The 27687-nt window shown below is 39.9% G+C and overlaps 1 protein-coding gene across 1 annotated transcript; it reads right to left on the reverse strand.

Annotated features, from left to right (window-relative positions):
- Positions 1 to 994: 994 nt before the first annotated feature.
- PIK3R4 (phosphoinositide-3-kinase regulatory subunit 4) lies at positions 995 to 27687 on the reverse strand. The gene is made up of 20 exons (XM_084282262.1): positions 27583 to 27687; positions 26567 to 27327; positions 25090 to 25223; positions 24338 to 24920; positions 21897 to 22031; positions 19783 to 20004; positions 18058 to 18231; positions 16719 to 16864; positions 14864 to 15067; positions 13816 to 14017; positions 12070 to 12269; positions 10870 to 11080; positions 7875 to 8040; positions 6882 to 7046; positions 5394 to 5605; positions 4980 to 5111; positions 3519 to 3619; positions 2381 to 2469; positions 1843 to 1951; positions 995 to 1224 (listed from the first exon to the last, which is right to left on the reverse strand). The coding sequence occupies exons 2-20, from the start codon at positions 27294 to 27296 to the stop codon at positions 1054 to 1056; spliced, it is 4086 nt and encodes a 1361-aa protein (XP_084138388.1). The 5' UTR covers positions 27297 to 27327; positions 27583 to 27687; the 3' UTR covers positions 995 to 1053.

Genomic DNA, 27687 nt, shown 5'->3' on the forward strand with positions numbered 1-27687 from the left:
TTTGTGTTGTAGATGGAAAGTGTTAAATAATCACACCTCCCCCTCCCCACCCCCCAGTCACTCGTGATAAAAGCTATCACCTTGAGAGAACACAGGTTCATTGCTTTGACACAGGTTTCCAAATTCTTGCAGCTGGCTCTCATGTTATGAGTTGCTTCACTGAATGAAATGAAATGAAAGTAAAAAGGAAAAATCAGAAGTCTACAGAAGACATGTTACAGCATCTACAAAGGAGGAACTGCTGGGACAGCTGTGCTGCCTGACAGTTGTGACATTTCTAAAGGCTGGGCCAAAGCTCATTTTCCCTACGAGTAGTGCTGATGAAGTCCAACAAGTTTTCTTATGAAAATGGCCACTGTGATTTTGTCATCCCACATTACTATATACTACCAAGAGCCACACACAGACATGCAGTTTATGCTTAACAGGTTTTGAAGCATCATTGCTTGCCCCAGTTTTTAGCCTTCTAATGATCACCATAAAGTGTTTTAACACTGTAGAGTTGAATCTTATAATACAAATTCTTTTTATACTGTAGCCACAATATCACAAAATAACTGCAGAGGAACAATGGAATATGAACAGAACCGAGTACCAAACAGGGAAGCTCAAGTGGACTTTATTATAGTTATTAGAATATACAGGGACATTAGTGCACTGGTTGGTATTTCATTTCTCAGATTCAATGCAGCAGCAGTCAGATGTTGAAATATTGTGCCAGCTGTTTCCTTTTTGTGCATTTAGACGTGTGGGACTTCTTTCAATCATCTTCTGAAAGATCCTTGAAGAACAGTGACAAACTAGGCTAAACAATTTCTTCAAAAACTGCTCAGCCTTTCAAGCAAATGCCATAGATACTAAACACCTTTAATAAAAAAGTGATTAAGAAGTGCTTTTAACAGGGTGGTAGGACACTGGTAACTGATTTTATCACCCCCTTTACAGTCTTTTTAAGTCCATTCTATTCCATGATCTGGAAGTAGTCCTTGAAAACTTCATTATAACACTATTTCTTTATTACAAATATTTACATACTATATATTAGTACAACTTTTATTTCCACACTTTAACAATCCCATCCCTCGATGCAGTTACTATAAACCCTTGAGTGGTCTGGAAAGTTGCTATATCTGTGATAATATCATGATGTCCAACTGGTAGAGACTCTGGACCCTTCCGAGGGGTCTCATCAGTGGGCCCCATTTTTTGCTTGTTTTGAATTTCCTGTAAAAAAAAAATATATTTAGAGAAAGGTGAGATTTGCAAAGAGTTATTGTCCCTTATAGTAGTTTGTCAGCATATGAAGACCAAAAAAAACCTCTTCAAACAAATAACAAAAAAAAAAAACCAAAACCTTCCACCTTTTGATGGTTCTCTTATGATTATTCCTTGGTTCATTTCTTTTCATAACACACAACCCAAGTCTTGATTTGAACTGACATAACAGCTCATTAGGGAAAATCATGGTCATTTGTCATATTTATTTCAATGACACAAACTAATGAGATTTGATGTTCCTCAAGGGAAAAAAAAGGTTACAGCAACACATACATCTGAGCTTTCCAAGAGTTTTTATAAAAGCCCGTTCAACAGAAGGAAAATAAGAAAAGAAACATATGATGTGGCTCCTGCATGTGTTACTTAGTAAGCCTAATTTTCTCAGAAACAACTGGTTTTTTTCTTTTAAAATAACTTCTTCCTAACTATGTCAAAATCCAATGCTGACACCATCCATAAAAATTAAGAGAGAGTTGTAGTTAAAGGCATCATGAAATTAATGTAACCCAGAGGGCCAACCCAAAAGCAAGCTGAATAGGTATCTATCAAACAAAGCAAAAATACCTGAACCACCTCTGTGCCCTCAATTATCTTCCTGTAGTAGGAAACAGATGGGCAATTAGAACTTCCTGCAACAACGTATGATCTCTCAGGGTAAGCTAGATCCCAAAACCTAAACAGAAGGAAGAAAAAAAAGCTGTTAAAATTTTTAATCAACTCAATATGGCTGTTTGAAACCTGTCTTACTCTTATGGTGAAAATGAGTGAGACCAAATACTGCATGCTTTCCACACTTGGTGGAACAAAGATGTAGAGAAATCAATATTCATATCATGCTTAGACATGCTAGTTTTCTGTTTCTTGACATGCAGCCTATCAACTAATTTACAGAATGGTACACACTGCATCTCAGGGAAGCACAGTTTTGCACTGCTTTTGTCGAGAACAATTTTTGCTGCTCACTGATGCTTACTAGCGAATGCATCTTCAGCGTTATTGTTTTGGCTTCTTGGAGCTTACTTATGCAATGCTTTGCAGAACTTAATACACTGGCAAGGGTAGAAGGGAGAGTGTCAAACAAAAATGGTGTAGGTTTCATTACCTTATTTTCATGTCTGAGCCTGCTGTCAGTAATATGGGATTACCAGATGCTGGACTACAGTATATTCCATGGATACTGTGAGGGGAAGGCTATTAGGAAAAAGGAACATATAAAAAAGTACTATCAAAAGCTGTTGCCGTGTTTCACAAAGTAAATGCATTCTTTACCATATTCATCCGTACAATTTCCAAATATTTGTGACAAATGCCAAGTTACCTTGTAAACAGGCCACATCTTAAAATATTAAATTGCTTCCTTTTGTTTTTTACGGTTCACAGATCAATGCAATGGATTAAACCCTTTGTAATGTAATTTCCAAGATACCAAGAAGTATTCTCAATGGTGGCAAATAAGAAAGAATATTTCTAACAAAATCAGGCAGGTGAATCATATTGAGAAGCATATGGATGCTCAAACTTTTACATGACGAAGTCGTTAAGGAAGGAATATAACAGCAGAAAACTAGCCTGAATCACAAAGTTTCCTGTTTGGTTTTGCAAAGTGTGTGACCAAAATGAACTGAACTTGCAGTCCTTCTAGTACATACAAATTCAAGTTTAGGTGGATTCCAGATCTGCATTTACTATGCTTATAGAAGAACATGGGGTTATTTTTGTGTACGTAAAGATCTCCCAGACTGCTCCTTCCCCAATTAACTCCTGGAAGCAGAGGAACTTCATGCTCTAAACTGCCAGTTAAGTGTAGCAGTGGCATTATATTACAAAATGAACATACAAAAGAAAAGATGCTTAATGAGGTACCCTCTATCCCAGAAACTACAAGTAAAAGTACGTACAAAATGCCATACCATAAATTTTGGCTTTGCTAAAAATCTGTACAGGCCTGCCTGGCTCACCGGTTTTGTGAGAATGTGACTGGATATAACAAGTGAACGTCACAAGTACATTTCACAGAGAGGGGAAGATACCAATGAAGATTCAAGTTACACTACTGTTTTACAAAGGGGATTTAATTTTGACAGCAAAACAATTGTGGTGCCAAAATAAATACCAGGGCAAGTTGCTGGTGCAACTGGCAAGGCCATGGAGACAGGTAACCGTACTGATGCACAGCATGGAGTTTGAGGTTGTTCTGGCCCCAGCTACAGAACAGAAGTGGGAAGAGAAAAAGACCAGACCTGCAGTTCTGAAAGAGGCGGTGCGCTGCTGGCCCACAAAGTGAAGCGTCGATCACCAGTTTCCATATCCCACATGGAGACTTCATTGTTGCCTTGAACAGCTACAGGGAAGATAATGCCAATGCATACAAATAAAACATGTGGCTTGGCTCTCACTACTCACTTTACTAACATGACAGAGAGGATGGCACAGAGATGCTCTTCACTTGCTCTCTGCAGCACTTGTTAGTCTTGCTTTATCAGCCATGCATGCATTTTGTCGATTTTATCCCTTGATAGCACTACAGTGCCTCCCTTAAGAGAACTTTAATCTCCAACCCTTTAAAAAGGTGTTAAAAATTCATTGTTTCCTCCCTAGATAACTTCACACACTTCTTTAGGAATGATAGATGATCAGTTCAGCACTGCTGACTTTGGAGATTACTCCTGGGCAGATAAGACAGCAATCCAAAGTTATCAAGTTCAGTAACTACAGTGAAGTTTCACACCCAAGTTTAGTGTAGACGGGCAAAGAATTCTGTTAAAGGGAATATTTTCATGCTTGGCATCACCTTAGCAGGCAAGGATTTGGAATAATATTCCAAAATGATTAATTTTGTCACTAATTTATTCTTGATCAGAGAAGAAAAAAAAAAATAAAAATAGAAAGCACAGAGTAGCTTCCTTTATTTACATGTTTTTAAAGAAATTTGTTTAGGTCCCAGGGTGGTTCATTACTAAAAGTAGTCAAACCTAAGAAGCAAGTTTAAGTAAGATATGAAACTCAAATCGCTCTCATTTTGTAGCAACTTCATCAGCTTTGTTATTGTAGGATTAGTTTCAGCTACTTATCCACTTCAGAATGTTCCTGACACAAACACTTAAAAGCCCTTTCCTTACGCACAGCGTATGATGGGGCTACATGCGGTGAGGATGAAGCAGCTGTGAGTACACCAGATGAAGACTCTCAGAAGTTTTTAGAAAGCTCTAACCCATGACACAGCTGGATCAGATTCGAGAGGCAGTTGGACATGGAACAACCTTCCAGTCTCTGCTGTACAAAGGCACTGAAGGCAGTGGCAGAATTCCCATCAACTTCGATGTATGGCACAAGATCGGGTTTTGTCTTTTATACCATTTTGTCCATAAAGAGTGATGTGTTAGCACACAGGGAGGGACACTCACAAGAGTTGTAATGCTCCAGAAGATGAGAATTGGAAAGGCTGTCGTTTTCATAATGGCTTAGCACTAATTATTATTTTTTTCCTCTCTCTTTTTTAAATTTAAAAAGCCAAGAAGGGCACAGTGGTAGAATACAAGTATGAACTTCCCCTTTTCCTTTCCCCAAGCAAAGCACAAGAAAAACTACAAGAGAAGAAAACAAACAAACAAGAAGACCCAGGGATTGAAGCAGAATTTGAAACAGAAGCTTCTTTAATAACAACCTATGGCAACTATGAGGGTAAGTTTAAGATCCTTTACCTGCAATTACCCAGGACTGATAGACAGGATGCATGAGCAGGCGTCTGATTCGGGCCTTGGAAGGATGAGAATGGCTGGAGATTGGTAACTGAAACCTCATGTCCCAGCACGCCATGGTACCATTGCTTGTGCCTGGTGAGAGACAGCTGTCTACAGTCAGAGGGACAATTACACGCGTTTTTACACAGTTTTAACATCTTTGTTGTGCTCTGTTTCTAGAGAGATGGGACCTCACCCTCAAATAATTATAGAGCAGAATACTTCCCACAAATAGATCAGGAGGTATTTCCTTCCCCTTCTTAGAGAACAACATATTCTAGTCAATCAAATCAAGCAGAAACTTGAGCTACAGTTATTGTAAAAGAAAACCAAAGTGGGGACACAAAAAGCAGCTTGTAAGAAATACAGGCTTACCAATACACAGCCAGCATTGGTGTATGTCCACAGCAAATGAAGTTATGAGGCCTAACTTCAAATCATGTTTCAGCGTCCAAGCGTTGCTGCTAGATCGTAAATCCCATCCAACCAGAGACCCATTAACTGTACCATAAGCCAGCACTGACTGCGCTCCGGAATTGAAGTGATGCATGTCTACCACGCAGCCATCATCCTTCAAATCTAGAGACCTGGGTTAAAAAAAAATAAAATAAATAAATTAGAAACAGATCACAGAATCACAGAATTGAAGGGGTTGGAAGGGACCTCGAAAGATCATCGGGTCCAACCCCTCTGCCAAAAATATTACTCCCAAGTTTAAGACTCCTTTCAATAGCTGAGGCCAACCAGCATTTTCTTCATATTACTTCAAGGCATCTGCCTTGGGATCAACTTTCCACTCTTAGTGCAACGGATGCTTACACTCTCTGAAAACTCTCTGCTCGAAGAACCTGCAGGCCTTTTGCAGGCTAGTAAAATACTGTCGAGAGCTCTTTGCGTGTTCTTTGCAGTGCTCTGGCTCTCTTTGTTTCAGATATTTCTCTCAGATTCATGTTCCATGCTTATCAGATATGAATCTACCCAGAGTCTACAGGCAGGAACACATACCTTTTCTATTTTTTTCCTCTCCACTGTCATACTGCCAGAATTGTACTCAGCCACTCACTGTGTGTGCAAATGGAAACTTCTTCAGACACAAACACAGCATACACCAAAAGGGAAACATGTCTCTGGTCTGTAGTTTACATCTCCATTAGATTTTGCTTACTTCATTTACGAACTTAATCCCAGTAAGAGAGGACATTTGAAACAAAAACCTTACTTTGGACAAAAAACAGTCTTTGAGACAAAGGCTAAATTTGATGGAGCCTGGATGTGTTCCTCTCTTGTTGCAGGAAGATTAAGCTGTTGAATCAGTACCAGCTATTCAAAATCACTTACATGGAGACAGGTAAGAAAGGTCTAAATCATCCCCAAACATTCTGCTAAATAGTATCTTATCTCTCATACATGTATGTTTGCGACCTTACTCACCTTAAAAGCCTGGGACAAAACACTGCAGGCCTGAGGCCAACGCATTTGTTGCTCATTTTGAATAATGACCTCTAAAAAGAATCTCCAAAATTACTTTATAAGTGTTAACATTGTAACAGTGGAGGTAAGAAAATACCAATCCCAGTGCATAAATAAAAGAACTGAGAAATATTCAGACTGAGTGACTGGTTGAAGCTCATAATGAGACCGGTGACACAGGAGATACCAATAGCCTAGAGCTATAAATCCTCATCCCTCCACTGTTGCTTTTCAACCTGTCTTTACGAAGCAGGATAAGATCACTGCTTATAGCCTTCCAGTACAGCCTGGGATTGATCAGCCAGCAAGAAGCACGGAGCAAAGACGCGTTAAGTGAGGAATACACTAACAGCTTGAGCTGCGTGGTGAGATTTAAATGCTGTAAGTACATACCTGCTTTGTATTGGATGAATTTTAGGAGATTTAGGGAGCTTTGAAGCCTCGATACCAAGAAGCTGGATGGCCCCATTATCTGAAGCTATAGCCAAATAATGCGAGCCTTGGCAGAATGTAAGCGTCTTGACATGTCCTCCAATTCGAGAGTATGTCAGAATTGATCTGAACAGTAAAAGAGGAGGGGGAGAAAGAGAGGAAATGTATTTTAAGAGAATTAATTTTTATTTACATTACCACAAATACCTATTTAAAACCACTGGCTCCTGAGAGAGCTCTGAGAATATTTACTAAGTGTTGCAAAACTAGAGAGCAACAAAGCCAGAGTTGCTTCTGCAAGCTTAACTGTCCATCTTTGACCCTTTAGGCTATGACAGTCTCCAACTGCAGCAGCACACATTTGTCTACTGAAAAATAACAGTCTAACCTAGATCTCTATCAAAGTAGCATACTGTAGTTACTGTTACGTAATTGATACTGCAGTCTACTGCCTCTTTTTCAAAAGTATTTTCAGGCATATCCTCTTCTTCCAAAGATACTTCTGGAAGAGCCTGTCAGCCTCATATCCTCCTATCTGTGTTTCAATCAACAATACAGCTTTCCCGCATCACGTATCTGGATGAGACAGCTTAGAATAAAGCTACTTTGTTGAAAACAAAACAAAACAATACAAAACAAACAAACAAAAAAAAAAGCCAAACAAACTCAGATGGCTTTAAACAGCAGCACCAAAATATTTTTGTTTATGCTTAGAAATGAAGAGCCTGTAATTACAACTGTGAAGCACTCCCTCTGCTGTTTCAATTAATTAATGAAAGAAAAAGGTTTGCAAATGCAAACTATTATTTTAGGCTTGCATGCCAAGAAAAACACCAGTATATTTCAATAATAGAATCTCCAACATAGCCACAAGTGATTTGTATTTCCTCCGAGCTCTAGTCAATTTTTAACTCTAAAGAGTAGCCCCCATAGTCTTATGAGTTTTAAAACTACCTGGTTGTAGTGGTTTTTCCTTCCATTTTTTGGCTGTTCCAGATTTTCACTGTGCCATCATTTGAACAAGTAGCAAAAATGGAATGTTCATCAGAGACCCGAATGCGGTTCACTGCAGACTTGTGTTCATGGAGGTGAGCTACCAACAACCCTTTGGGACGCCATCCTACAGGGAAAACACAAAAACAGAAAGTTTGGGGTTAATTTTGTAACCTAATAGGAACAAGAAAATTCCCCTGATCTATCCCAGTATGTCTTCTGGTGGATGACAGTCATTACAGTTCCAAAGCACAGAAGGCACTGAAAACACACAGGTAATGCATTTTAAAAGTTCAAGGCAAAAGCTTGTTCAATTCTGATCTAAAGTCTATGGGCAGAACTGAGTAAATGTTTTCTTTTATAGAGAAACTAGTGCACAGATCACCTGTAATCAGCCTATGCATACTTCTGTGCTCTGAAATGAAATCCCTTAAATGCCCCAAACGCACATAGCGAGCAACACATCTGAGCAGGCTTATGTAGTGCTTGAAGTGACAGGCTCAGCATTGCAGCACATGCTACACATCAGCTTTATGTACCTAATAAAACAAAGTTACAGCTCTACTAAATCCCAAGGAAACTTTATTCAAGTCCTTCAAAAAGAAATTGAGGACTTGAGCAGCCATGCAGTAACTCTTGCCAGGCAATTGTCAAGATTTGTGTGATGTTTCCTCCTCCGACATAAGCAAAGCAGACATATCGAGCTTCATTGCTAACAGGCGTCTGCTTCAGTGAAGGATTAACAACAGGTGAAGATTAATGAAGTAGAGACTACAGCAAATTTCAGAGTAACACAGAAACTTCAAATATAAAAATTATTAACAGACATAGACCTGTTAGAGCAAGTACAGAGGTAGGCCATGAGGATGATCAGAGCTGGAGCACCTCTCCTGTGAGGACAGGCTGAGGGAGTTGGGGTTGTTCAGCCTGGAGAAGAGAAGGCTCTGGGGAGACCTTATAGAGAACTTGTAGTACCTAAAGGGGGCCTACAGGAAAGCTGGGGAGGGACTCTTTGTCAGGGAGTGTAGGGATAGGGCAAGGGTAGTGGCTTTAGACTAAACTAAAGATTTAGCTTAGGTTAAACATTAGGAAGTAGAGAAGGACCTGGGGGTTCTGGTGGATGAGAAGCTCGACATGAGCCAGCAGAGAGTGCTTGCAGCCCTGAAGGCCAACTGCATCCTGGGCTGCATCAGCAGAGGGGTGGGCAGCAGGGTGAGGGAGGGGATTGTGCCCCTCTGCTCTGCCCTTGTGAGGCCCCACCTGGAGTGCGGCGTCCAGATCTGGGGCCCCCAGCACAAGAAGGATGTGGGGATGTTAGAGAGGATCCAGGGGAGGCCAACAAAGATGATCAGAGGGCTGGAGCACCTCTCCTGTGAAGAAGGGCTGAGAGAGCTGGGGATGTTCAGCCTGGAGAAGAGAAGGCTCCTGTGAGACCTCATCATAGCCCTTCAGTACTTAAAGGGGACTTATAAAAAGATGGAGAGCAACATTTTTGCTCAGTCAGATAACGATAGGACAAGGAGAATGGTTTTAAACTAAAAGAGGGGGGACCTAGATCAGATATTAGGAGGAAATTATTCACTATGAGGGTGGCAGCCACTGGAAGAGGTTGCCCAGAGAAGCTGTGGATGCCCCACCCTTGGATGTGTTCAAGGCCAGGTTGGATGGGGCTTTGGGCAACCCGATCTAGTGGGTGGCAACCCTGCCCATGGCAGTGGAGTTGGAATGAGGTTATCTTCTAGGTCCCTTCCAGCACAAACCATTTGATGATTTTATGATTCTGGCACTCAATCCCTTCTGTGGATGAGCAAATCAGCTGCTTGTATTAGGACACACTATTTCATAAGTCCTAAAACTCCCTTCAAAAGACAAACACATAATGTAGCCAAGCTTGATCAAGGTTAGCTAAGTTAAAATGCTATCTGGCTTGATCAGTTTCCTTGTAATTTTCAACAACTTCCCTTAAATTGATGTGGAAGCTGTATACACCTAGCTGTATACACACTGTATATACCTTAATGCTAGATTTACCAACAGACTTTAGCATCGTAGTGTTGATCACTGCATGCCTAGCTAGTACAGACTCTGCTAACATCTGGAATTTAAGCACGTGAATTCCCCTTAGCCTGGAATCTCCATAAGGGATACCCAGTAACAAGCACATGGAGTGGACAATACCAGCAGAAAATTTGGGGGCTAGCTAATCTGGGTAAATTACAAACTTAATTTGGAGCGTCAAAATTTAAGTTGAGGTCATAGGAAGGTGACAAATTTAAAACTGTGCGCATTTCCTCCACAGTTGCCGCCAAAACCCTGTTCAGCAAAACCCGGGCGTTGCTCCTTTCTGGTAAAGAAAAAGGAAGAAGAGGTAAAAACGGCTTTCCTTCCTCTCTGAAAGCAAGTGTAGTGTGGGAACACATCTGTTTATGGCTAGGCACCTATATCACCATTACAACCATGGAAAGTGACAGGCTCCTTTGTAAACAAGGGCAGCTCAAACAGTTCACTCCAGTATGTGTGCCACTGGTTAAGAAAACCTGGCTGAGAGTTTAAAACTTTCACACAGGATGGTTGAAATTCTGGAGCCACTCCCTGAGTAAAAATACTCACAGTTCTCACCTTCCAACAGCATTTCTCCCCTAGCTGAAACCAAGCTACAGGCTGTTAAAGGATGGCAAGTTATCTGTCATGTACCCTGTTGTAAACATCCTGCTTCATAAAACTCTCTGGAAGAGGTAGCACACCCTGGGCTTTACACCAGTGGTTTGGGTCCACTACTGGAAAAATAAAGATCTAGGGTCCAGATCCTCTTTCACAGGTCACAGATATGTTTTGCTAAATAGGTGTTCTGCATAGCAGGCATATTGCCTAAAATTTCCTGTTTTCTTAATGTTTCGCATTTTTCCTTGGAATTAATAGGTTTTAACTCTTCTTTTGTGTCTTTTTTTTTTTTTACCTGGAGGTGGAGGCTTGCTCTCCCACTCAGCATTCTCCATCATCTGCTTGGCAATTCTTTCTGCATTACACTGTTCTCGCTTTTGCTGGATCAGCTGCTGAAGTTCGGTTTTGCAAGTGGTGATGCGTAGCTGGTATGCAGATGGGGACACTGAACTGCTCGGTACCTGTATCGTCGGTTTCCTGGGTTGAACAACTGTTCCATCGGATGTCTGCAACAGATAAGCACTTAAAAATACATGCCCTACATTCTACAATGGTAAATGTTTGCAGAAGTGATTGCTTTTAATACAAATATACAATAGCAACAACATTATTGACAATTTCATATTTCATATCCATCATGATACAAATTCAATCAAAAACATCACTTTTGAAAACAATTAAAGAGTGAAAATTATAGAAAAATGTAACCATTCAGTTACCCCACCCCATTTGCCTAGTCTGTTCTGTGTTCTACTTGTGGGAACTAATGTGCTGTGCTGTACACACCTCCACGTGATGACTACAGGAACAGTTATCATTCTTAAGACTGACAGAATTATAGATTAGCTCCCACATGATTAATTGCTTATATTTGGCTTGAAAAATAAAAGTGGGAAGTGTTTCCACCTCAGTTCAGAGCGGACACTCATTTAAAGCTAGCAGAAGTTAATTTCCAACTAGAAACTGAATAGAAAGCAGAGCTCAGTGTCAAGAGATGCTTCCCCAGCCTGCAAGGCTCCCTGCCCATCCTTCTGTAGCCAGTACCAAGTATTACAGGTACAGGATGTGTAAAGGCAGCTATGATGTGATACACCAGTTCCTATTTTCCAAGTTAAAGTCATGGTATCTCATCTCTTCCTCACAACATTTATCGAAGCATACAACTTGAGGAGAAGTCTTTCCTGGCAGAACAGCTTATCTAACAACTGGCTGTTATGCAAAGCTCCATGCCTTCATGCAAAGCATACATTTGTTAGCAAAGCTTTTTTGTTCAAGTCACTAAACTTATTTCCCTCCTCTTTTAATTCATATTTTAAAAATAAGAAGCTTAAAGTCTGCTACTCTGCTGGAGCAAAACACCAGAGAACAGCAACAGTTTAAAGTAAGTTCCAAACAAAACAAGAATTCCACTTCCCATAGTCCCACTCCACATTAAAACAACTGAATCATCTCAGTTTAAGATGAAAGATGCAAAGATGGTGTTTTTCAGCAGTACCTGTGGAGAGGATGACAAAGCAGCACAAATGCCAGCTGAGGACTCTGAACGAAGTGGTTTCCCAGCTTGGATAGACTCAGGATCAGTCGTTTGCCCGTGTCCTTTGGGTATCGGCTGGGAGATGTTAGATGGTTCCAGGGACCCAAACATGCTTTTCCATTCTTCATTTACATTTGAATCTTGCTTTACATGTTTTCTAGCTATAAGCAGTTGGGGCACGAGGGAGGGGAGAGAGAGAATAAATGCAATGATGACAACGTTCATTTAGGCTGGTCATTGCTTTCAGACTACACGTGAGACTAATGTCTGCATGCCAATTTATTATCTATATAGTTAATGGAGAAAAACCACTGCTAGGTGGTTTAAGTTGGCTGACAGGGCTTTATGAAGCAAACAGAGCACGTGGCAAGTGCTCTGTTTACACCTTATTAAACCTAATTGACTCATTCCAGTGAAATTTTCTATTTATAAAGCTGCAAAATTAGACTCCACGTGAAAAATTCTTCCTTGCAAGTGTTACTCCTTTATTGGCATAAGTCTGGGATAAGTTTGTAATAGAACAGTACATAAATCAAATACAATCAGTTTTCTATCAAAATCACATCATCTGTAGATTCAAGAATGTTATCAGTAAACAGGAAATGTATTTTCATCATTCTTTTGGAGTCACTTAAAATTGTAAAATACAGAAAGTGAAATGAAAACATGTGACAAATTAGATTTGGATGAAATCAGTGAAGGAAAGTTGAAGGCACAAAGACTTTGCAGACAAGAGTTTTGCATAAAAGAAATCACACCAAGCACATACTCTACCTACTAACTTTTAAATGCTGTCCATTCCTGACTCCAGAGGATACACAGAAATGAAAAATCCTGTACTTATGTACTTTCCTTTAAAATTAGATGCAAAACATTTGCAGAGAGTATCTTAGTTATGGAAATAAGATGACAATAGTTACATGGTTTGCAGATATTTCTGTATTTTACATCTAAAACCACAGAACTTAACAGTGGCATACAGAGAAGGGACCTACAAATTGAAAGAGCTAAGAGGAAGATCAAACATCACCTAGAAGAAAAAACTTATGAGGATACAGACAACTGGAAAAAGGTTAGCAGAAAGTGGATTTAAAAGGTGAGCCAGGGAATATGAGAGGTGTTTTTCTGTGTGTTTATTTTTGTTGTTATTTTTTAAGCATAAAGGAAAGCAGGAAACAAAGTAAAATGAGGGTGGAGAGGCAGATGAACTCTAAAGCAAAAAAAGTATGTACTTGGATGAATGACAACACTCCTCAGTGCTAGCCTGTTTCACACCTATGCTTCAGTCTTCCCCATACCACCTCAAGAAAGCATCCTGGATTTTCAAATTTAAAGATCTCATCACTTCTTAAGAGGAAACAAAGATAGTAGAAATGTGTCCTTCACAATTTACACTTACTTACCACAGGTCTCTAGTCCTGTTTGTTGCAACCAGCACATACAACCTGTGCATATTGCTACTGCAAATGCAATATTATTTAAGTACTCTTAAAAGCAAAATATTCTTATCTTTCACTGTTGCAGAGTGCATTCCAGCCCCTCATGTTTCACACAGCACCAAACTATAGAGAAACCGCACTAGATTTCCTTATTGCAAACTGTGAGGATGGTGAAAGTTATGTAGGATGAATTGCTGAGTAAACTAAAGACTTTGTTCTCTGAAGGAAAAACAATACTTTATCTATATAGACCACAAAATATACCAACCGCGTTTGTCATCAGGCTCCTGTTTTGTTTTAACAAGATCCACTTGTCTGCCAGTTATTCCCAGAGCTGACAAGTCGATCACTCCTTTCTGACTGCTGTCGTGTAGGTGGCTCTGATCCACTATGTTGGCTTTAGCTTTATTTGATTTTAACATAAAATCTTTCAGTGCTAACAGTTTGTCTTCTTCCTCCTCAGTCATCCCCTGCAGAATGAGAGAAAAGATGTTATTTCTTTTTTGAGCAAGAACATGAATCAAGGCATGAAGATGCAAGCAGCAGCAAGACTAATGACTGTCTCAGATGCAAAGGGATAGAGCAGCACATCCCCAGAACTCAAGACACCAGTCTATCATTCATATGATATGAGCTTTGGGTAAGTTGCTGTAGTACATCTTTCTTCTTCAGGTAAATGCCTAGGAATGGTGAAAAAGCAGAATTGCACTTAATATCGGATCACTGTCTGGTGCAATCTGCTTAATTGCCACCTCAGCTATTCTTACAGCCCAATTGCCACCTCAGCTATTCTTACAGCCCACAAAACATAGGAAAAAACAAACAAAACCCAACCACACACACATAGCTGCAGTCCTTCCTCGTCCCACTTCTCACTACTTTGTGTGGGTGATTCTTAGCGTTCCCCTCTTCACATGTAAACCTCAAAACTTTTCAGTTCCCTTTGGCCTTGGCACTGTTATTTGCATGTCTGTCTTTTCAACAAATGCATGCTCTCCTCTACAGCACTCTACACAGCCCGTATTCTGTAACACTGACATATTGTGTACGTCAGAAATTGAGACATACAACTGAAGTCTATAAAAAGAGGATATATTTGGGAAATCCAGACATAAGGCCGCCCTATTTCTGGTAGATCTTGTAAGACTCTTCCATGACTTCTGAACTGTTTGTCCTGCAAGCATATACTGAAATCAGTGAAGTCAACAGTTTGAAGGATCAGAACCTCAGACCAGAAGCCTCTAAGAGCAACTGCAGGGTTACTGTAGAGACATACAGAGCCCAAGACTCTCAAATTACAAATGAAAAACAATCACTTGTGAAAGTAGCTTCTTCAGCAGCTGTGCAATGGCAGGGTCCTCGGGGGGTGGACAGTCAGGGAGAGCACCATTCCTCTTCTTCTGACGCATCAGAAGGTGTCGAAAGAGGCTTGTGATATCCTTCGATCTTAAGACATAATCGAATATGGAACGGCTGACGGGCTCTTTAAGTACACTTAGCAGAACTATTTCTTTATCTATCTGCAATTCAAAAAGAGAAACCAGTCAACATGGAGGATATCCATATAGATATGGAGAAATCTAACAGTAAGTGCTGTAGTTTCATGTCTACAGTAGTTTGTGTTTGTTTTTTTTTTTTTTCCCTAGCTCACAAATCGGTAACTGGACAAGTACAAATATTAATAAAAATATCTTCCTACGAAGGCTTGCTCTAAAAGCTACTTTTAAACTCTGTCCTGAAGAGATACTTTTAAGCTTACAATAACAACAACACAATGATCACATAGCATATTGAAATTATTGCACATGATTATGCCAATAATCTAAATTCAACTTCTCTCCTTTCTTGAAAATAAAATCTCTCCCTGTGTTGTTCATTCCAGATATATCAGATTTTCTCAATTCTCTTTCCCTGCTCTCCCAGCAGTCTCAGAATTTTAGTTTGGCATTGCTAAGTGGAATTAAGAATTCCACTAGTAGTGCAACACTATTTCAAATTGTGTCACTCTTTGTCTTACATTTACCCTCTAAAAGCATTAAATAGAAGAGCTCCTGGATCAGTCCAATTACTGTCTTTTTCCTTCAGTGTATGCAGTGGTATAAGGATGCACAAGAATGTAATTACGTAATAATCAAAAGCATATTGCGAGTTTAGTAAACAGTCACAAGAAACCAATGGGTTGGGGCATAATTTAGAATCATTAGCTGTGGAAGTCCTTATAAAGACTGCTCGTTACTATTAAAACAGAGAACAACTTTCGATTCTGGCAGGTGGTGATTCAACGTCTGGGACTTACTCCTCATAAAAGGCTGTCTACACGAAATATAAATTCAACATTAGTCCAGAGTGAGGATTTCTTCATTACAACCCAACTCCCTGCTTGCTTACTATATTTAGTACTGCATAGCAAAGAAAAGATTCGTACACTAAAAATGAAGCAAGAAATGAACAACACAGATATTTATCAACCAATGCCTAAAACACAGCAAAAGCTGGTCAAGGAGAGGTAAACAGAGAAAATTATTATTATTTTAATTAATGTGCCAGCTGCATGATTTCAAAAAAAAAAAAAAAAAGAGGTTAAACACATGATGCACTCTTCAATGCAAGTACTGTGACTGTTTCTTATCTATTTAAAGACCTGAGAGGAAATCTACAGGTCCTAAAGTTGTACACAAAGATGTCGAGGTAATTCACGTTACCAGCATCATGCAGGTCATTCCAAGACATACTGTGTTAGGAAATGGCTTAACTTACTCATGCTGAGCACTCTGCTCTTAGTCTTGGGCAAAGCACACAAGTAGCACTGCGAAAACCACAGGCTAGCAACACTAGCAGACTGTTCATGTTTTCAGCCAGCGGGGCAAACTACTCTTGTAGATGAAAGCACAGAGCACAGAAACACTTGGGTCATAGCCAACTTTCCATGCCTTTTACTACAGAGTAGTGCAACATCGCAGCAGTGTGACTGCCAATAACAAATTTAAGACAAGCCTTTCAAACATGCATGGCAATGGCCATTCAGTCAACATTTGCTGAGATCAAAAAACTCTATCACCTCTACACTTATTAGAAAAAAATAAATAAATCTAGTAACCAGAACCATGAAAATGACAGACCTAAGAATTATGACTGCTTGGGGTATATCCACATTAATAGTTGAAATATTACCTGTATTATTGGTTGTGTGATAAAAGGATTGAGGTATGGCATTAGCTTGCAGTAGACATCAGCAATATTTAGATACTGAGCTACCACAGTGATAAAGCCCACTGCACCGTAACGTATCCACAGATTAGGATGGCACAGGAAAGGTGCTGAAAGAAAATTAAGCTGTTAGAATACATCATTCAAATTAAAGAGAGAGGATCATCATGTATATGGTAGTCTGTGATATGATTTCCTTCCCTAGAATCACCCCCCAAATTCAACCCTTCCTCCTTCAGAGCACCAAGGTTGACAGCTGAATTGAGAAGACTATTTCAGAGAGTTTACTGGGCCTGTGACGCCCAGCTTCCTTGCTGTTGCCAAAAAGCTTGATTTTCCTGTTTATTCATTTCACTTCCTAATTGTCAACTCTAGATTTGGAAAGGAGACTAAGCCAAAAATAAATGCTAACCCTAATCTGGGCAGTTACAGAGCACTGAAATAACAGTGATTTTTTTTTTTTTTCATTTTTAATTAAATACTTTATTCCTTCCTTCTTCCACTTTTTTCCTTGCGCAGTCACTGTTTATATCATAAGATTACTTCTCAGTTCCCTTGTTAGACTAAAAAGTCTGTCTCAATTATGTGGGTTTTAAGAAGTTATAATCAAGGGACAGTATCCAGTCATGAGATATAACCACAGATCATCTGCCTCAAATTCTGAATACTTTTGAAAAGTCGTAACAGGAAGAAGCAGACAGTTTCAAAGATGAGTTGGTCTTTTCTTTTCTACAAATAGCTGGTGAATGCCTAAATTAAGCTGAAAAGCCTGATGAGGAAGTAGAGGCCAACTCATTTTTTAAAGTTCTATAATAAACTGTAAATGAGTGAGATGTAATTTTATGGTGTTCAAAACAGGATGAGAAGGGATCATGTATTGTCTGAAAGACTGGATTTCCCTGTTCATCAAAGGCCAATGGGTAAGACAGTTTGCAAGATATGTGCCTGACCAACTTTCAGAAAGGAACTAGGGATCTGAGGTTGACATGAAGAAAAGATCTTAAAGCAGAAAGTTTTCAGACTTAAGGTTTGAGTATTGTGGGTTTTTTTTGCCATCCTATATAAAGTCAGAGAAGATGTTTTCAATTTGTTCCACCAAAGTGATTTTTTTTATTTTTTAAAGAGTTCTGAGCACTAACAGAGTCCAATAAGCAACAATTTATTAACTTAATTTCAAGTCAAGTAGACTCTAAAACAGTACAACAGGTTTGCATATTGGACAGCTAAGCTGGCTGTGAAGCTTTATGCAGTACTAAGTTTTCCTTAATAGCAAAACAAGGTAATCTCCAGTATTCCAACTTACCAATATCACAAGCAAATTCATAAATATGGGGCTTTTGCAAGAGGCCTAACTGGCACATACAAGTAAGAGCATTGAGGGCCTTGTAAATGACAAATTCTTCAGCATCACTGAGACCTTGCTGAAGCAGAGGTTTCAGTATGGACGAGCTTTGCCAGCCAACGTAAGCAGCAACACCTGAAACATTAACAAAACAAAAAGAAAACACATAAAAATCCTAAGTAGCACTTCCTTGCCTTTCCTCACCAAAGTTTAAAATCTCGATCCTCTGGAAGGCAAGGACATTTTCCGGTAAGTTATCTAAACAAGAAATATGTGCATATATTGAGACAGCAATGCAGAAAACAAACATCTAGGCCTCAGTCCTACAAAACCGTGAATGTGCAAAACGCAGGATGTGCATTAAAATTTCTTAGAAGACCAGGGACACGGATTATAATCAGAGATTTAAAAAAAAAAAAATGTTAAAGACTAGGAAGGACGCATACTTATTTCTAATCTTATTTCAATCTTTTAGATTGACCAGCACCACCTTGCAATAACACAATATAACATGGGAAGTTAAATGATTTAACATTACTAAATCTACATCTTCTACTAACCCCAAGGTAAAAAAAAAAGGGCTTCTAAACTCTTATGTGCACTGGCTGCACATAATTAAACATGAGTTAGTTCACATTTTTAAAAGTGCACAAACTTTGGGTAACACAGCATAAGACAAAAATACAAATTTAGAACGTGTCTGTGGAGATTTTGAAGAGATACTGGAAATAAGAGGGGTCAAAAATGCAGGCTGTATGTCTTGGTTTTTACACTCAGTTGTACTGCATCTCTCTACATGCCTTTTGCAAGAAACCAGGGCACTGTGACCGGTGCTTTGGCTACCCCATTGGTCCCTCTAAACTAATTCTGACAAGCTATCAGCATCACATCTTGGCAGGGTTTGCCAGTGCAGCATTCTGCAGCTTCTGTTTGTAATGGAACATGTGCATATCATAATGGCCCTGCTGGAAGTTTGGCTGTGCTCCTTTTTCTTGCCATGCACCAGCACTACCATTTTTTTTTTTTTTTAACTCAAATACTGTAGTCTGCTATGGGAAAATTTTCCTGGCCTGAAAACCCTGAGCAATAGTTATATGGAATAATTTCCAACATAAGTGGAATATTAGATACACTAGACAGCTGATACAAAAGCCATCAAGTCACTGGTGGGGTTTTTAAAATTGTTAAGTCGTATGAATCAATTAAAATCTTTCGTTGATGTTTCAAAGCGCAAAAGTTTTCAAATTATAATTTTAACCTGTAACAGTTCATAGTTCTCATCACATGAACAGGTCTATTGAGGTTAATGGGACCGTGCACACATGTAAAGAAATGCATCCACTAGAAGGCTTTCAGAAATCTTAGCATTTATTTGTTGTAATTTGAATTTTTCAATTAGTGGCTTTAGAAAGGATTAAAAAAAAAAAGTTCATGTTTAATGTTAATCTAACCTAGCCTTAAATGTGTCAGTCTCATTTGTATGAAATATTTGGACCAAAAAAAAGTATATTTGTATTTACATTGTCTCTTGTGCACTCCATCAAGAAACATTTACACACAATAATGCAGCAGGTCCTTTCCTAAGAATTATACACATCTTTAATAAGAAATGACTTAACAGTTTCCAAGATATGCAGAAATAAATTTTACATTTTACCTCTCTATGCTGGCTGAAAACACACTTACCTACAATGCTGTCGAAGAAAGCTCCTCGAAGATGCCAGTCATTCTTATCATTTAAGAAAGTGATCATATGAGACAGAAGAACATCATTGGCTTTTTGACGTCCAAAAAAGACACAGAGACGTGTTATTCCATTTTCCATTAGTGTTTGTTTCACAATATTTTCTGGGTCACTCAGCAAAGTCACAACTTTCTGCTGGACCATTTCATGCAATGCTTGCAACTCTGCAAGAGCAAACGTTTGGACTGGTGAGAAACAGCATGTGCACATATCCTGCCTGTTGCTAAAGGAGTTACACTGATACACCATCCTGAAAAACACCCTGAAGAACTTGCTGAGATGGACAATGCCACGGGATCCCAACAGTTCCAAGGACTGGCATACAAAATACTTCAGATTAAGCAAAAGGGTGGTGCTAAAGTCAAAGACCATAGAAATGTGAGATATTCTTCCCAGATATATGTAATTCTAAATTTGTCATAACTTCAACTCGGATGAACCAACTCATCTCACATATAGGTGAAATGCAGATGTGAAGAATCATTAGAACAAACAGCACTGTTACAACAGTAAACAAAGTACTTCAAGACAATTCTGGCTTTACATGTTTATTTGACTGTGAGTTTCCAAATGTGTGAACTGACAACGGATCAAGGCTATATTTTTACTTAGGTGTGTGGATTCGCTTCATTAAGGTCAGAGAGAAATAAACAATACTCCAAAAAGTACTTCCAATTTCATTCAATACTAGCAGTCACCCTAACAATACTGACAAAACACTTTGAAAGTGACCTCACCCCTGGCTTCTATTCCATGATGCAACTGAAAAATGAACCGCCTCCATTAAGTGGAAGTAATAATACTGTTAATGCATAAGCTAATACTGAAAACCATACAAGAGAGGTTCTCAAGCAAATAGCGCAAAATTTTCTGATATTGCTATCCCAGCTTTGCAGGAGTAATTACCATTTGCCCACAGGCAGTCACAAGACCAGTTAATTTGCTTTCTACAACACTGTCAGTCACATAGAAAAGTTGCCTTCTGGGTTCAGATTTCTCAGGCTCAGTTTCTGCAAGCATGAAAAGAATAGAACTAATCAAAATTTTCTTCCTTGCATTACTTCTTTTATCTCCAAGCTATTTTGGAGGAATAGAGGACAGTATCTCTCAGAAACGTAGCCTGTGAGATGGACCTACCTTTCTTTCACGCTTAAGCAATTCTCAACACCCAATGGCTTATGTGAAGAACTGAAAGGAGCCCCTTTTTTTTTTAAAGGCATTGTTCTGCAACTATTTAAAAGATAATTGAAGCACATATTTATCCCTGACAAATGGAGTACGCACGAGACATTTATCATTACAATTAGTCACAGATCTATTCTGGACTAAGTGGATTAAAATGACATTTTTTTAACCAAAAAGCTCTTCCCAATTTAGAAAAGTTGCCCAGCATTATTCAAGAAAACTATGTATCACTAAAAGGCATTGAAGCTGACACAAAGGCCACTTATTTCTTAACCCTCCTTTCCAAGAGAAATAAAAAAAAAAGCCATCCTTAGAATTTTAATTCATTTTCTGTGCTATACCACAGATTGCCATGTTACTGTCCAATGAAATTCACATTTTCAGCATCTTCAGACAAAAGACAGACAAAAATTGCCAGGCGTATGAATAGAAGGGAAAGAATGACTGAACAATACAGTACTATGATTATGCTAGAACTTGTCAGATTTTTCAAAGCTAACCCTGCCTGGCGCTTCAAAGGAAGTCGTATTTGGAACACAGCCACTTTTACGCAGCTAACTTATTTATGGGACCATGAGTGAAGCAGGATATACAGCCAGTCAGTCAGCATCAGAGCCAAATACCTTGAGAATTTCTGGAGAAGAAAAGTGTGCTAGTTTATTTATTTTTGTCTTTCACAGTGTGCAGGACAGAGGTGTCAGTTTCTGCATGAAGCTGTATCAGATACACTTTGATACTGCTCGAAGCAAAGCACTCTTCTCATTTAATAGGAAAGCAAAGCTTCAAGCGTTGAGTGAAATCAATACTAAGCAGGAGCTTTGGCCTACGATTTGCTGTTATAAGCAGGCAAGGTAAGCAGGCGTGACAATACCTGTGTCATAGTTATCACTAGGCTGAGATGTTTCATCCATTTCTTCACCATTTGGTTCATTTTCCATATTCAGGTTTTTCAGCTGGACCAACTCCAGAAATCTCAGAGCTGTTTCTGCCAACAACGCTATGTTTTCTGCAGAGGAAAACATTTTGGTTAAGAATCGTTCTGTTTTGCCAATTTATACCCTTCTGATGATCCCTTACAAGAGATTAAAACCACTCAGAACACCAGTCACAACAGGCAAACAGCACTGAAATTACACAACATGTTCTGTTAACCCACTTCAGGGACTCGTGTCCCTGACCACAGAGAAGCTACTGAGTACATCACACAGTAATCATGGAAGCAAGTGGAAAAATTGTAAGGATATCAAATGTAACAACAACTAATTTTAGTCTTCTATAACTAGCCCTAACCACTACCTAATCTCAGGCTAATGACTCAGTTACTTGATAGAACTTAAAGGCCAATTAACCCAAATCAACAACCCAAACAAACAAGAAACCAGCACGCCAGGACATGTACCCTACGGAATAACAACAGGGCTACCCTCGAGGGCTGGATTCCAATGTTAGGACATTCGTACCCATATTTATCCATGGGATTTGGCACTATTCTGCTGTGTTTGGAAGCTGCAGAAGCAACCCAAGCTATATGGGTCAGGACGCTGCTGGCACAGGAATAATCCCATCAAGGCTTTAGTCCCACTTAAGCAGTCATTCTGAGTCTCATCCAAGACAACACCAGCATGCCAATGGAGACTGTACACAGCCCAGGTCAAATCCGGTAAGTCACCAGTCTGACCACTTCCAAACAGTGGCCGATGGTAACACAAGGTAGCTCAAGCATTAAGCTGCCTTTAAAAACATATTTTGTTATCTACTTATTGAAATGTAATTGCTTTCTTAAAAGAAAAGCTACTTGAATTGAGGGCAACATAGCCAGATAACCATCTACAATTCAAATAACTGTCAAATTTCAGAAAATATTCTAGCTGCATTGAAAATAAAGGCAATCCACTTAACATAAAAAGAGAAACTGTTTAAGCAGATGCAATTGGAATCTATTGAGTAGTGAGATCTATAGCCTGTTTGCAATTATAGGAAAAGAGATAGCATTTTGGTTTTGTCCATTTCACTTTATTTAACAAGCTCAGCTTTATATTAGTTAAATTGGAATTTTATTATGAATAGACTGGAATTTTACAAGATTTGGTTTTGTTGTGTTGTTGTTGTTGTTTTTTTCCTAGTCTACAAATAAAAGTGAGGCTTGAGAAAAATGTTTCTCTTATAAAGCCCTAAATGCGGAAGACCAACATGAACAAAATCATCTGGTTCTATTCACTACTATACATTGCCTTCAATAACAAGCTTTATCAGTTTATTTAGTTAAAAAAAAAAACAAAAAACAAAAAACAGCCAGCCATCACCTTCAACTGAATGATGGATTTGTAAATTAAAAAAGTAAAAACTTTTTAAAAAAAAGTAAAAAAAAGTAAAAAGTAAAAAATGCTAGTCATAGCAAATAAGGGTAATTGGTAAATAGAAAATGAAGGTACCATTACAAAACTTTTCCTGAACCACCAGAATTCAGATATCTGAATAAAATATGAAGAATACATCTGCTAAGGTCAAAGTCAATCTATTACATAGCAAATTATATGATTTCAGCTCCAAATATCAAATTTCACTCTGTGGGAAAATGAGTCTGAAGCATAATAACAAACCGATTCTTTAAATCGAGTTTCATATTTATTCGTTCCAGTTGGGTTGCTCCAAGCAAACAGTTTGAGCTAATGAAACATCAATTAAAATAAATTTATAAAAGCTGCAAAGGGTGGGTAAGCTCAGAAAGCCCTGTTCACATACTTAGACACACATGGCTGCTTGGACACGTGGCTTTACTTGTTACATTCTTTTTTATTTAGGGAAGAGATGCAGAGCTGCTTCACTAAGCATGAGGATCTAAACTCTGACTCCTTCCCTTAGCTGTGAGCAGACTTGCTATGTGCTACATTCAGGCCCTAACCCAAAATGAATATACACATTCTGCAAGTTCTTTTCACATGCAGAACCACGGAGGAGAATTAATGTTAATTTATACATATAACAAAAAAATAATCTAGCAAAGAGCAAATGAGTTTTGCCAATTATTTTACATGTAATTGTTTACTTTGGGCACAGACCTACACTAGAAACTCATTTGATAATACAAGCCAACTCACAGAAATTATTAAGTTGCTGCCACCCCCTGAATCAGTTAGCTCAGGTGAATATGGGCATCTTTACCTGCAGGAATTTCTGAGACTTCTGGAGAGAATTACTGAAACAGAAACAGCAAGCTGCGGGATCATTTTGAGTAGCCGAGACAGTTAAGGAAATACAGAAAAGAAAAAAAAAAAAAAAAAGATTTGGAGTTTTGACTGGATTTCCTCTTACCAGCATATGCAAGTCTGACGATAGTGGCTTCATCTTGGGCCAAGTGTGCAATGCCCGGCAGGATGTATTCTGGATAAATGTTAATATCATTGCGTGGCACTTCTTTGACAAGAGCAAGAACTTTAGTTAGTGTCCTCACAGATTCTGCCCTCACCCTGGGCACAGAGTCGTTGCTGAAATGTAACAGATAAGGAGTAATACGATCCAGAAGAATCTCTACACTTAATCTTGGTGCTAAATGAAGGATCAGTTCCAAAGCAGCCAGTTTTGAATCACAATATTTGAGAGTCTGTAAACAGGAAGTTATCACAGACACTAGAATAACCAGCCCATTCTCTTTTGTCTCTCCCTCGGCTTTCTCTGTGCGGTCATGCCCACAGAGATTGTGAATGATGTTGTCCAGATCTTTACGTATGACCAATATACGCTCATCTGCCGATACAAACGTTTCCTTGGCAAACTGAGCCATGTAAGGCTGAAGGAAAGTGTAAAATATTTCAGGAAATGCATTGTTACGTTGCTGTTTCAAATAATCTTCAGCTGCTAAACGTTTATCTGGCTCACGATGGACCATCTGAGTGACCTTGAGAAAGGCAGAAGCAGGAGGAAGTGGGAGAGAAAGATTAAAGATTTAGACATTTGTAATGAAAAAAAAACAAAAAAGAAAAATTAACAAACAATTTGTCACCAATGTAGGTGAAAAACTACACACTGATTACACAAATGATTCTACTGCTGTAGTCCATCCTTACCAGTTCTCTGATACTGCGGTCTTCGATTTTGTTTAGAACTTGATCAGGGGAGAAGTGGCCATTTCTGTAAGCCAAAAGTTGAGATAAATCAAACATGGGTACACCTTCTGTGAAGAGCTCTGCTATTACACAGCCTGGAAAAAAATAGTCAAAGATATCAGAGGATTATAAGCAGACATTTTGACTTTGTTTCCTATATGTGGATAAGCACAGAACCTACGTGAATCTTAACTCAGTTAAAAATAAGGCAAAGGAACTGACAAATTAGCTCATGGAAATAGGTCAGCATTTCCACCTCCAAAACCTGGCTTTTGCACTTGATCCCTGAAACATCTCCCAGGTATTCTATTTCAAACCTGCCAACAGCAGAGGAGTTTGCAATTAGGAAACATGAGGCACTGATTTCAACCACCTGCCAGTTGGAAAATACAACACCAGAAAAGGAACGCACATCACTGTCACATGGAAGAAGTCTGCCAGTAAATCAAGTGTGGACCAGGCAGGAGGTCAAAACTAAGTGGCCCTTTTACAGAAGGCAAAGGAATAACCTCTACTTCTGCAGTGATGCTGGGAGACAGCATACATTCACTCAAACAAGCTCAAAAGCTCAGTGAGAAATGTCAAGATTGCCAAACACATCCCCCCTGTTGTGTATATGATACATGTCTTCTTCGAAGGCTTCTGTCCCATTCCTGCAGTTTACTCCCAATGGTCAGCATCCTGCTGTATCAGTGGAGCAGCATGGAAGTTTGGCCGTAAGAGCAGCTGGTGAAAGTGCAGTAACCATTACCTTTACATCCAGATTTTAATTATTATTATTATTATTTTAAATAGGCCAAACGTATGGCTTTCAAGTTACTCAAGACAAGCCCAAGACTCAGGACAAGCTCCTGCAATGGGGCTCTATCAAATATTTGTGAGAAGCATCATGAGAGGAGCTTACTGAGAGCTCCTGCAATGGGGCTCTATCAAATATTTGTGAGAAGCACCATGAGAGGAACTTACTGAGTTATCCAGCTTCCTACTTGTGGGAAAAAAATTAAACAAGAAGGGGCTTTGAAAACCAACGTCACCAAATTGCACTGAAAACTGGGACAGTCCCCAGGCAGGTGGATCTTAGGTGTGCCACTAACTGGTTCCTCCTCTTGGGTCCCATGAGACATACAGTATGCATCCCTAGGACCTCAGCCACCTCAGCATGATGTGCTTAAGTTTTATTGCTTACTCTATTGTGTCTATACTTTTTCTGTGAATGAAAGGTTTGGCATTCAGTCTTAATGCTTAAAGGAAGCAAGTTTTTCCCACATGCTGTTCTCTTAAGCCCACCGTAGAAAAAAAAAAAAATAATAATAATAAAAAAAAAAGTTAAAAATTGGTTAAAAACAACCAAAAAAATAAAAGAAAAAACACACAAAACTTTTTGTGCACCCCTGACACACGGCCATGAAGAACACACTGATCTCTCCGGATCAAATACCTGCAGAAAAGATATCCATTGCCCGTTTTAACTCCCCTCTCGTTCGCTGATTGCTATTTGCCAAGTCCACCAAAGGGGTTGAAGGATCCCGAATGTTCTCCAGCTCCGTAGCAAACATACTTCCATCGACGAAGCGCTCGGGAGCGATGTAGCACGTTCTCCTCCGCGACGTGTCAAAGAAATAATTGAAGTCAGCGGGATTGTCTTCGGGGAGATAGGTTGGCTTAAAACTGGCAAAGTCGGTGAGAAGAACCCAGTTCCAGCTGGTCACCATGATGTTCTCAGTTTTAATGTCCCCGTGGCGGACTCCGGATTTGTGGGCTTGGTCCACCGCGGTAAGGATCTGGAAAGCGATCCACCTTTTTTCGATGTTATTGAGGAATGGCCTGGTGCTAATCCGATCGTAAAGGTTGTCCCGTACGTACTGCCTGAAAAGCATGGCAGCTTTTTCGGACAAAGTCGCTTTCTGAAAGGGGAGGCAGTTCTGCGCCGAGTGCAACCTTATCTTCAGCTCCTCCAGCTCTTGCTTGTAGCTGGTCAGGGGTAAAGTGGGATCCTGGATGGCAAACACCTTCACGACCACCAGGCCCTCCCGGTGCTTGGCTCGGGCAACCTTGAAGAAGCGGGTGCTGCCCAGGCTCTTGTCGTACTCGAAGTCGTGGATGTCGGAGAAATAGCTGTCCACCGACAGGATCTGCGACGGGGCGATGCCAGCCAGCTGGTTCCCCATGACGGCGCACCGGCGGGCGGCACCTCCCAGCCTCAGGAAATAAAAAAAAAAACAAAACACAATTCACACTATTTCACACCAAACTGGCCCGGCCCACATCGGCAGCATTCACAACTTTGCTCCTTTCCCCCCACGGAGCCCCGGGGCGGCCACCGTGTCCCCCCCCCCCCCACACCCCGAGCGGGCCCCGCCGCCGGCGCTCCGGCCCCGCTGCGGGCTGCGCCACTTGGGGCCGTCCCCCACAGCGGTCCCCCCCCATCAGCCGAGCCCCTTCCCCAGCACTCACCGGCCCGGCACGGCTCGGCACGGCCCGGCACGGCTCGCCCTGGCCAGGCAGAGCCGGGACCCCCCTCCCCGGCCGCGGGATGGAGCGAGGCGGGACTCAGGGCGG

The sequence above is a fragment of the Netta rufina genome (assembly GCF_964035555.1).
Source record: "Netta rufina genome assembly, chromosome: 2".
In the NCBI taxonomy this organism is placed as follows: domain Eukaryota; kingdom Metazoa; phylum Chordata; class Aves; order Anseriformes; family Anatidae; genus Netta; species Netta rufina.